At 38.9% G+C, this 12,026-nt stretch overlaps 1 protein-coding gene across 1 annotated transcript in view; it reads right to left on the reverse strand.

Annotated features, from left to right (window-relative positions):
• Nucleotides 1-12,026, reverse strand: part of WNK3 (WNK lysine deficient protein kinase 3) — a 139,335-nt gene that overhangs the window by 104,752 nt on the left and 22,557 nt on the right. Inside the window, 4 exon segments of the mRNA XM_033201210.1 lie at nt 1,005-1,093; nt 7,745-7,902; nt 8,922-9,142; nt 11,231-11,403. Coding sequence (XP_033057101.1) covers nt 1,005-1,093; nt 7,745-7,902; nt 8,922-9,142; nt 11,231-11,403 — 641 coding nt within the window.

The following is a 12,026-nucleotide window of genomic DNA, read 5'->3' on the forward strand; positions in this document are numbered from 1 at the left end:
AAACCAAACAAGCCAATTAAAAATGGGCAAAAGAGTTGAATAGATATTTCTGCAAAGATAAATAAATGGCCAATAATCCCATGAAAATTTCTACTAAGGATATATCATCTTTACTACTAACTAACGAAGTAAAAATCAAAAGACAAACCTACCAATTTAAAGTCAGCAACTGTCCAAAGCTGAAACTAAAGGGTGGCAGGCCGGGCGCAGTGGTTCACGCCTGTAATGACAGCACTTTGGGAGGCTGAGACGGGTGGATCACTTGAGGCCAGGAGTTGGAGATCAGCCTGGCCAACGTGGTAAAACCCCGTCTCTACTAAAAATACAAAAATTAGCCAGGTATGATGGCATGCACCTGCAATCCCAGCTACTCAGGAGGCTGAGGCAGGAGAATCACTGGAACCCGGGAGGCATAGGTTGCAGTGGGTCAAGATCGTACCACTACACTTCAGCCTGGGTAACAGAGTGAAACTCCGTCTCAAAATAATAATAATAAATTTAAAATAAAATAAGAAATAAAACCTAAAGGGAGGCAAAAGCTAAGAGTAATGGGAGTTGTCTATAAGGCAAATTGTGACACAAATAAATGTGGAATACGGTTTCTTGAATACATATTTCTTCTATCCATATTAGCTTTATCATTACCGTGACACTAAGGATATAGAATCAAATTTTTAAAACTTTGTCCACTCTCAACTGTTAGAAGCAAATTAACCTGTGAGGGCCTACTGACTGTTAAGCTGATGGCTGAAGGTGATGAAAGCTTGTCAAAGGCACACACACACACAAACACAACCCAAATGTCAGTTCAAGAAAAATTCAGCACATGATATCCAAGTCTAAAATGGTAAACAACATGCACTGACACAATTCAATCTAGAGTATGGTTTGGCTTCTACTCAAAAGTCAAACTCAGTATGACTGAAAGGTCAGAAAACGACCCAATGCAAGATAAGAGAAAAATGCATCTTTCAGTTATGTCATTTTGCTACAATTGCACCAACCTTTCAGATTTGTTTTGACGAATACATCCTTCAATGATTTCTTTGACTTCAGGATCAGTGACTTTATTGAAGCTGGCTGGTTTTATGCCCTAGGAGAAAAAAATGGTTTCTAGTAACAAATGATGCAACTGAAAGCCCAAGTCAACATGACATTTATTAAACATTATTTTCATCACTAAACCATAGTCAAATTTTAAATGAAGTATTTGTAAATATATATGTATATATACATAGAACATAAGTTTAATAACCTTTTGGCAAGGATGTTGTCTACAAATAACAGTAAAAAACTGTAAATAATCTAAACCTCTGACAACAGAGGCAAAGTTACACATATTATGTTATATATAGTATGTTTTTCAAATCTAGACCTGCAGGTATACATGACAATATACAGAAATTAAAAATGTTCTCAGAATAATTAATGACATGGAAATTATCATAATGTACTATTAAGTAGGGAATAATAGGATCCCAAAATCTACATATAGTATAATCCCAATTAACAAAATATAATAAACAAGTTTATTATTATTATTTTTTTGAGATGGAGTCTCACTGTGTCACCCAGGATGGAGTGCAGCAGCGTGATCTTGGCTCACTGCAACTTCCCACCTCCCTGGTTCAAGCAATTCCCGTCTCAGCCTCCTGAGTAGCTGGGATTATAGGTGCACACAACCACGCCCAGCTAATTTTTCTGTATTTTTAGTAGAGATGGGATTTCACCATGTTGACCTGACTGGTCTCGAACTCCCGATCTCAGGCAATCCGCCTGCCTCAGCCTCCCAAAGTGCTGGGATTACAGGCGTAAGCCACGGCGCCCAGCCATAAACAAATATTTTTTTGAAATCAGAAAATAATTAATGGTAGTTTTAAAAACTTTTGAAAATTCAAAATAAAGGCTTCTCTATATTCCAATTCTCTCTCTCTCTCTCTCTATATATATATAATTGTTTGTTTGTTTTGTTTTTGAGACATATATTTTGTTTTGTTTTTGAGACAGAGTCTCACTCTGTCACCCAGGCTAGAGTGCAGTGGTATGATCTCAGCTCACTGCAACCACTGCCTCCTGGGTTCAAGCGATTCTCATGTTTCAGCCTCCCAAGTAACTGGGATTATAGGCATGTACCTCCACACCTGGCTAGTTTTGTTTTTTTTTTTTTTTTTTAATAAGATGTGGTTTTGCCATGCTGGTCTCAAACTCCTGACCTCAGGTGATCTGCCCACCTCGGCCTCCCAAGGTACTGGGATTACAGGTGTGGGCCACTGTGCCCAGCCTACCTGGCTTTTAATGTAATTTAATTGCAAACTTTTATAATTTAGTTTTATTTTAAATGGCCATGTTTAACAATTGGATTGCAGAATTTCTGAAAACGTAATAGCATTTGTGAGCTGGTTATGAGCCAGCTCATGCACACCCTACCCTATGGACCCTGTTTGGATCCTGATTTGAACAAACCAACTGTAAAAAGGCATCATTTAGACAATTTTGAAAATTTGAGTATGGACTAGGTTTCAGATATTTGATATCAAGGAATTTTTTAGGGGGGATGATTACATGATTTTTTTTTTTTGGAGACAGAGTTTGCTGTCACCCAGGCTTGAGTATAGTGGCATGATCTTGGCTCACTACAGCCTTGACTTCCTGGGCTCAGGCAATCCTCTCACCTCAGCTACCTTGGTAGCTGGGACTACAGGTACACACCACCACACCCAGCTATTTTTTTTTTTTTTTGTATTTTTGTGTAGAGATGGGGTTTCACCATGTTGCCCAGACTGGTCTTGAACTACTGGGCTCAAGCAATCTGCCCACCTGGGGCTCCCAAAGTACTAGGATTACAGGCATGAGCCATCATGCCTGAGCTACACGATTTTTTTTTTTTAAAGGTTCTTATCTGTTAGAGATGTAAACTGGAAAATTCATGGGTGAAATGACACGATGCCTGAGATTTGCTTTAAAATATTCCAGGATACAATATGTATGGGGGCAGATAGCTGAAACAAGGTTGACAAAATGTTTGTTGTTGAAACTGGTGATGATTACACGGGGCTTCCTTATGCTATTCTACTTTCAAGTATGTTTGAAAATTTCTATAAGAGCTCAGAAAAAGAGATAAGGCTAGAATGTGTTTTTAGTTTTGGCCCGTATTTGGAAGGCCATAAATAGAAAAGAATTTTGTGTTAGATTTTCTAAGTTACAGCTCCTGAACTGTTTTATGTAGGAGCAGAGAAAGGCAATATTTACCCAGAGCTGAGAAATGGATATACCAGTGGGAAGGTCAAAGAGGGCTTTTTCCATAGGTAGAATAACAGGTCATTTTTTTAAATTTTTTAAATTTATTTATTTATTTATTTTTTTTTTTTTTTTTTTTTTTTTTTGAGACGGAGTCTCGCGCTGTCACCCAGGCTGGAGTGCTGTGGCCGGATCTCAGCTCACTGCAAGCTCCGCCTCCCGGGTTCACGCCATTCTCCTGCCTCAGCCTCCCGAGTAGCTGGGACTACAGGCGCCGCCACCTCGCCCGGCTAGTTTTTTGTAGTTTTAGTAGAGACGGGGTTTCACCGTGTTAGTCAGGATGGTCTCGATCTCCTGACCTCGTGATCCGCCCGTCTCGGCCTCCCAAAGTGCTAGGATTACAGGCTTGAGCCACCGCGCCCGGCCAAATTTATTTATTTTTTAAAATTTATTTTTATTTTTAATTTTTTATTGTACTTTAAGTTGCTGTCTTAATACGTCTATTTTTTGAATAGTGACTTTATTATTTTATATTAAAGTCATTAAAAATGCCATATTGGCCGGGCGCGGTGGCTCAAGCCTGTAATCCCAGCACTTTGGGAGGCCGAGACGGGCGGATCACAAGGTCAGGAGATCGAGACCACCCTGGCTAATACGGTGAAACCCCGTCTCTACTAAGAATACAAAAAACTAGCCGGGCGACGAGGCGGGCGCCTGTAGTCCCAGCTACTTGGGAGGCGGAGGCAGGAGAATGGCGTAAACCCGGGAGGCGGAGCTTGCAGTGAGCTGAGATCCGGCCACCGCACTCCAGCCTGGGCAATAGAGCCAGACCCCGTCTCAAAAAAAAAAAAAAAAAAATGCCATATCACAATTCAGATTTCCATCTGTCTTAAGCTTCTACATTTTAGGAACTAAATTAACTCCTAATTTCATCAGATTTATCTACTGTGTAATATTGGGCTTTCTGATTCTGTGTCCTTTGAGGGAGCGTGACAGGCATAGAAGTATATGTTAGATTGCCTCATTCCATAACAATTATTCTTTCCATTGTATCTTTTTGCTTCCAGCTTAATTTGGAATTTTCTATTAAATGACTGCAATGATCTTACTTGGGTTATTTTTTAAATCTAAAACGCTTAAGTAAAAGATAATAGAATATAAAATAAGCAGATTCAGAAAGTCAATATGTTGGCTTTTTATAATATGTTTATTATAAAAACATTTTGAATTGTCTGGACTTCATTTATTTGTTATTGAATTCCTAGAACCTGATATTAGCTTGAGGTACGTGCTCTCAATATTTTATTATTGCTTAAGGATAAAAACAATACAGATTAATATATAAGTATATATGTTCATATATATACATATATACACATACATACACATATGTATCTACTGATTGCTCCTTGCTTCTAGCCATTCTAGAAGACTGAAATATATTGAATCGGGCTGGGTGCAGTGGCTCATGCCTATAATCCTAGCATTTTGGGAAGCTGAGGCAGGAGGACTGTTTGAGCCCAGGAATTCAAGACCAGACTGCGCAACACAGCAAGATCTTGCCTCTACAAAAACAAAACAAAAAAATTAGCCGAGTTTGGTGGCACGTGCCTGTAGTCCCAGCTACTCTGGAGGCTGAGGCGGGGAGGTGGGAAGATCACTTGAGCCTGGGAGGTTGAGGCTGCAGTGAGCTGTGATCATGCCACTGCACTTCAGCCTGGGTGACAGAGTGAGACCCTGTCTTTTAAAAAAAAAAAAAAGGAAAGCAAAAAAAAGCCAAAGTAATAAAAACTGAAAACATCACTCCCTAACTATTTTACTACAGTTTACTATTATTTATGCGTTTGAGGTTATTTAGTTACTCTATCTGCATGGTAGAAATAAACATACAATGAGTGCAACAGTGCATCTCTTCCCAACTCTTCATTCAGTGAGGTCACACTGGTAACTTGAAATCAGCCATAGTGGGAGTACTTATACCACAAAAATCAGCAAATACTAGAAGTCAGCATTCTTTCTTTCTTCAGAGAATCAGGTGTTAAACATTTACCAGCTCACCACTACTCTTAAGTGTCTTGTATTCTATAAAAGCCACCCTTCCTGTTTCTTTTATAAAATGTATTGTTGGAGAAACTAGGTCATTTGTCCTATAGAATGTCCACATTCTGGATTGTAGCCTTATTTCTTATTGTCTCCTTACACAAACTTCTAGAGTCAGACAGACTTGGGGTGAAAACCCACGATTATCAGTAGCTGCGGGAAGTTGGGCAAGGTACAACCTCTGATTCTCAGTTTCATCATCTGTAAACTGAAGATTGCACCTATCTCGTAGGGGATAAAGATTAAAGTATGTGGTGGCTGGGTGCAGTGGCTCACACCTGTGATCCCAGAACTTTGGGAGGCCAAGGTAGGCGGATCACGAGGTCAGGAGTTCAGACCATCCTGGTCAACATGGTGAAACACCGTCTCTACTAAAGATACAAAAAATTAGCCAGGCGTGGTGGTGCATGCCTGTAATCCCAGCTACTCGGGAGGCTGAGGCAGGAGAATCACTTGAACCCAGGAGATGGAGGATGCAGTGAGCCAAGATCGTGCCATTGCACTCCAGCCTAGGTGACAGGTGAGATTTGGTCTCAAAAAATAAATAAATAATGTTGTAAACCGCATGCATTAAAAAACAGTATCTCCTCACATCTGTTAGAATGACTATTATCAAAAAGATGAAAGATAAGTGTTGACGAGGATGCAGAGAAAAAGGAACCCTTGTACATTGTTGATGGGAATATAAATGGTACAGCTGTTATGGAAAATGGTATGGAATTTCCTCAAAAAAACAAAAAATAGAACTACCATAGCAATTCTACTTCTTGGTACATACCCAAAGGAATTGAAATTAGTATGTCAAACAGATACATGCACGCCTATGTTCATTGCATCACTATACACAATAGCCAAGATATGGATGACCTAAATGTTCATCAGTGACTGAATAAAGAAAATATGGTATATATACACAATGGAATACGATTCAGCCTTAAAAAAGAAGAAAATTCTATCATTTGTGACAATGTGGATGAACCTAGAAGACATTATGTTAAGTGAAATAAAGCAGCACAGAAAGACAAATACAACATGATCTAATTTGCACATGGAATCTAAAAAAGATGAACTCATAGAAGTGTAGAATGATGGTTACCAGAGACTGGGAGTTGTGGGGGAGGAAATGGGGAGCTATCGGTCAAAAGGTATAAGTTGCAGTTAGGAGGAGTAAGTTTTGAGATCTACTGTACAGCAGGGTAACTACAGTTGATAATAATAACAATATACTGTAAATTTCAAAATAACTTAGTAAATTTCAAATGTCTTACCACATAAAATAGTAAGTGGGGTGACAGATATGTTAATTAGCCTGATTTAATCATTCCACATTTGTGTGTGTGTGTCTGTGTATCTCAAAACATCACATGGTACCCCTTAAATGTGTACAATAACAATTTGTCAATTAAAAATGATATTAATTTTGGCCGGGCGCAGTGGCTCACACCTGTAATCCCAGCACTTTGGGAGGCTGAGGTGGGTGGTGGATCACAAGGTCAAGAGATAAAGACCATGCTGGCCAACATGGTGAAACCCCATCTCTACTAAAAACACAAAATTAGCTGGGCGTGGTGGTGCACGCCTGTAGTCCCAGCTACTTGGGAGGCTGAGGCAGGAGAATTGCTTGAACCGGGGAGGTGGAGGTTGCAGTGAGCCGAGATCCCGCCACTGCACTCCAGCCTGGTGACAGACTGTGTCTCAAAAAAAAAAAAAAAAAAGACATTAATTTTAAAAGAATTTTAAAAACTGGTACCTACTAATGTTAAACTACCTGAAACAATCTTTCACAGCCTGTCTTGAGCTGCCCAACTGGATATGAAGTAGTCCTCCTTTGAATAAGCATAACACTTTGCTTCTACCTTCCTTATGTCCCTTATTATACTCTCATCCTCTTATTTTATAGTCATTTGTGAATTTATATTATTCCCTTATTAAAAATGTAAGCTCTTTGAGGGTAGCAAACACTTCTTACTCATCTTTACATTCCTTACAATTTCTAACACAAAATTTACTCATAGCAGGGACTCAAATACTGTATCTATTGAACTATATTTTGAATGCCCTTTCATCAAAAGGCTTTTAGACCTAGAAGAAACTATGTAGTCAGTCTCTATTATTCAGCTTTGAAAAATAAGATCCATCTAACAGACAACTAAAAATTCCTTACGAACAAATATATATAGATGATATACCTGTACGTTTTCCCAAAGACACTAATACAAAGCATTTTATATGACTCCAGTGAAGCATAGTCGTATGGTATAAATCTAATGCTTGCTGCATTACAATTGTTAATTTTAACACTGTTACCTAGAGCTAAACCAAAATTAGCTTTGAGTAAGTCAAACTTAACTAATTTCAACATGAAATGTGGCAACTGATAAAGTAAAAAGAAAAAAGTTATACCTACACTAGTTACTTTCCGGTATATTTGAGCTGCATTCTGACACTCAGAATAAGGATACTCCGATGTGGCCATTTCCAGCATACACATTCCAAAAGCATAAACATCTACGGATTCATCATAGTGTTCTTCATACATCTCTGGAGCCATAAACTCAGGAGTTCCTACAAAATAACACCACCACCACATTTTTATGAAACAGAAAAACGTATCCACCAAGATCACATCCCCTTTCCCATAAGGATTATCTGTGTTAATTTCTACTCCCCCAAAGCAAATTTCTTTTCTTTTCTTTTCTTTTTGAGACGGAGTCTTGCTCTGTTGCCCAGGCTGGAGTACAGTGGTGCGATCTCAGCTCACTGCAACCTCTGCCTCCTGGGTTCAAGCAATTCTCCTGCCTCAGCCTCCCAGGTAGCTGGGATTGCAAGCGCCTGCCACCATGCCAGGCTAATTTTTGTATTTTTAGTAGAGACGGGGTTTCACCATGTTGGCCAGGCTGGTCTCGAACTCCTGACCTCGTGATCCACCCGCCTCAGGCTCCCAAAGTGCTGGGATTACAGGCGTGAGTCGCCGTGTCTGGTCGCAAATTTTTAAGTATACAATTTGTTGAATATTTGCTATATCTACATAAAGCACTGAAATAATGTATTTAATCTTCCATACTGATAGAGTATAATTTGTAATGCTCAAGATTAGGTAATAATTAATAAAATGTTTTTATTTCTATCCTTTTTACTTAAATTTTTCTGAATTAACTGAGTAAATTCTCTTACTTACGTCCTTAGAACCTTTCAATAATCCTAAATATAAACATAATCCACAAAAAATACATTAAGATGTCTCTGAAATAAGCCAATATATATAGGTATTTCAAAGCAAATTCAGTCTAAGCCCAGTGTTGGCAAACTTTTCTGTTAAGGGCCAGATAATAAACTGTTTAGGCTTTGTAGTTTGTATGGTCTCTGTCACACAACTACTCAACTCTGTCACTTATAGGTGCAAAAGCAGCCCTAGACAATCTGTAAATGAGTGAGTGTGGCTGTGTTCTAATAAAATTTGATTTACAAAAACAGGCAGTGAGCCACATTCATCCCACTAGCCATAGCTGGCTGATCTCTTTTCTAGACCTATACAATTGAAAAATCTCTCTTTACCCACCAGTAAACTTTAAAACATTAATCACCAATGACACTCTTAGCAAATGAGGTGCGCATTAAGGTGGCTAATCCTAGATCACCAATCTTCACAGATCCAGTGGGTCCCGTGATGAAAATATTGTCACACTTCAGATCCCGGTGAATAATAGGAGGAGTCCTAGTGTGCAAGAACTGCAACCCCTTTAAAATTTGCCTGCACCAGCTCCTTAAGACCTTTGGTTTCATGACTTTAAATCGTTTTAAGTACCTATACAAAGAAACAAAAGACCATGTGTAAACAAACATATCGAGCTTATTATATGAACACTATTAAGGTAAGTTACATAAGCAAACAACTTATGCACTATGATTCCCATCACTGAGTTGTTTTCTATTGTCTGTTATGGCAAAAAAAAGTTTGTTTTAATCTAATACTTCATTCTTAGATAAGACATCCTACCAAGCATAGCTTTTTTTTTTTTTTTTTTTTTTTTTTTTTAAGATGAAGTCTCACTCTGTCTCCCAGGCTGGAGGGCAGTGGTGCAATCTCAGCTCACTGCAGCCTCCGCCTCCAGGTTCATGTGATTCTCATGCCTCAGCCTCCCAAGTAACTGGGACTACAGGCGTGCACCACCATGCTGAGCTCATTTTTGTATTTTAGCATAGACAGGGTTTCACCATGTGGGCCAGGCTGGTCTTGAACTCCTGACCTCAGGTGATCTGCCCGTCTCGGCCTCCCAAAGTGCTAGGATTACAGGTATCAGCCACCACGCCTAGCCAAGTGTAGCATTTTTACTTCAAACTAAGAATCATTCCACAGTGGCCTTTTGTAGAATGGCAGCACAATTTTAAAAAGAAAGTCCGTCTCTACTACCTAATAACTGCTTATATAAAGTCACTAGAGGGTTAAACTATGTAAAATTTTAGTATATACACAAATGTTAGGGAGCAAAAAGTTTACACCATATTTAATATTTGCAAGTGATTAAACCACATTTAATATTTACAAGTCATTATTCACCAAATAAATAATTATGGTTAGAAATAAAAGACCATAATTAATAGTCTATAATACTATTATACTATACAATACTACATATTATACTATATATTATAATACTATAATATATACTATAATACTATAATACCATAATAGTATCGCTCACTAGATATTTGAACTTGATGAAGCCCTCCAACCTTCCACTATCTTCTACAAAATAAAATTACGGCCGGGCATGGTGCCTCACCTATAACCCTAGCACTTTGGGCAGCTGAGGTAGGCAGATTGCTTTAGCCCAGGAATTCGAGACCACCCTCGGCAACATGGCGAAACTCCATCTCTACAAATATTATTTTTTTTTTTGAGACGGAGTCTCACTCTGTCGCCCGGGCTGGAGTGCAGTGGCCGGATTATCCCGGGTTCACGCCATTCTCCTGCCTCAGCCTCCCGAGCAGCTGGGACTACAGGCGCCCGCCACCTCGCCCGGCTAGTTTTTTGTATTTTTTAGTAGAGACGGGGTTTCACAGTGTTAGCCAGGATGGTCTCGATCTCCTGACCTCGTGATCCACCCGTCTCGGCCTCCCAAAGTGCTGGGATTACAGGCTTGAGCCACCGCGCCCGGCTACAAATATTATTTTTAAAAATTAGCCAGGCAAGTTGCTGCATGCTTGTGGTTCCAGCTACTCAGGAGGCTGAGATGGGAGGGTCACTTGAGCCCAAGGAGGTCGAAGCTGCAGTTAGCCATGATCGTGCCACTGCACCACTCCAGTCTGGGTGACAGAATGAGACCCTGTCCCAAAAAATAATAAAATAAAATAAAATAAAATAATATTCTCTACAATGATTTTTAATTCTAAAATTCTATAATATCCCACAAATATTAACTTCTCAGTACTGTATAACAAACTTCATTAACATCTCAATTTTTTAACCTAACTTAGTCACTAGATTCGAATCTACAAATTCTTTTTTTTTTTTTTTTTTTTGAGACAGGATCTGGCTTTGTCAACCAGGCTGGAATACAGTGGCACGATCATGGCTCACTGCAACCTCCACCTCCCAGGCTCAAGCCATCCTCCAACCTCAGCCTCCTGAGTAGCTGGGACTACAGGTGTGTGCTGCCACATCTGGCTAATTTTTGTATTTTTTTGGTAGAGACAAGGTTTCACCATGTTGCCCAGGCTAGTCTTGAGATCCACCTCCTCAGTCTCCCAAAGTGCTGGGATTACAGGTATAGCCAATGCGCCTGACCAGATTCTAAAAATTCTTTGAGTAGTTTTATTTTATAAAAAGTGTTATGACTCCTAAAAATTATTTCCAAATAAAACTACATTGGCACTATCAGGGTCAACTTACGTCTTTAAGGTTCCAGATGTCATTAGTTCAGTCACTAATACAATACATTTCTTTCCTTTTAATATAGATTCCCAGGAATCATAAAATCGAACTATATTGGGGTGCTGGAGACCCTTTAGCATCTCTGCTTCTTCCTTGAATCTCTGCTGCTCAGCTTTGGTTAACTTTCGGTCCTGAAAAGGAATAACAAGTTCCAAAATAAAGTCATGAAAATTCTCATGCACATTTCTAATACCACTCAACTGAATGCTTTATTGCATTTATGCATGTATGTGTATATTTATTTATTTTTGCCTGTCAATGCTTTTCTCAAGACTTGTATCATCACAGATATCCTTTATTAGTTACTTTGACTCCTCCAACACAGCAATGCAGCTACTGTTATATTTCATAAGTACATTATAAACCCACCTGGGTAATAAATCAGTATCTTGAAAAACAGTATCTCAAAATGCATTGAGAAAAAGCAATAAAGCAGACAGGAAAGTTTCCCTAAGAAATCCCTGAGTTTCCATATCTAAAACATCTGTAATGTCAGAACAGGAAAAATCAAAATGTTAAAACATCTAGACATTTAATCTAATTAAATTTCTGAATTGCCAAAATAAAAGTGGTCTAGGTTTTCATAGAGAAATATTAGTTTATGAACCAGTGAAAGACATTCAAATAGGCATTGGACCTCTGATCTGCTACATTAACTGCTAGAAGTCAAAGGAGCAATTTTACAGAATTCTGAGGGAGAACTATGGCCCTAAAATTCTGATCCCAGACAAGCTATCCATCAAGTTTAAAAGGA

This window comes from Trachypithecus francoisi, unplaced genomic scaffold (genome assembly GCF_009764315.1).
Source record: "Trachypithecus francoisi isolate TF-2019V2 unplaced genomic scaffold, Tfra_2.0 Lachesis_group6, whole genome shotgun sequence".
Taxonomy (NCBI): domain Eukaryota; kingdom Metazoa; phylum Chordata; class Mammalia; order Primates; family Cercopithecidae; genus Trachypithecus; species Trachypithecus francoisi.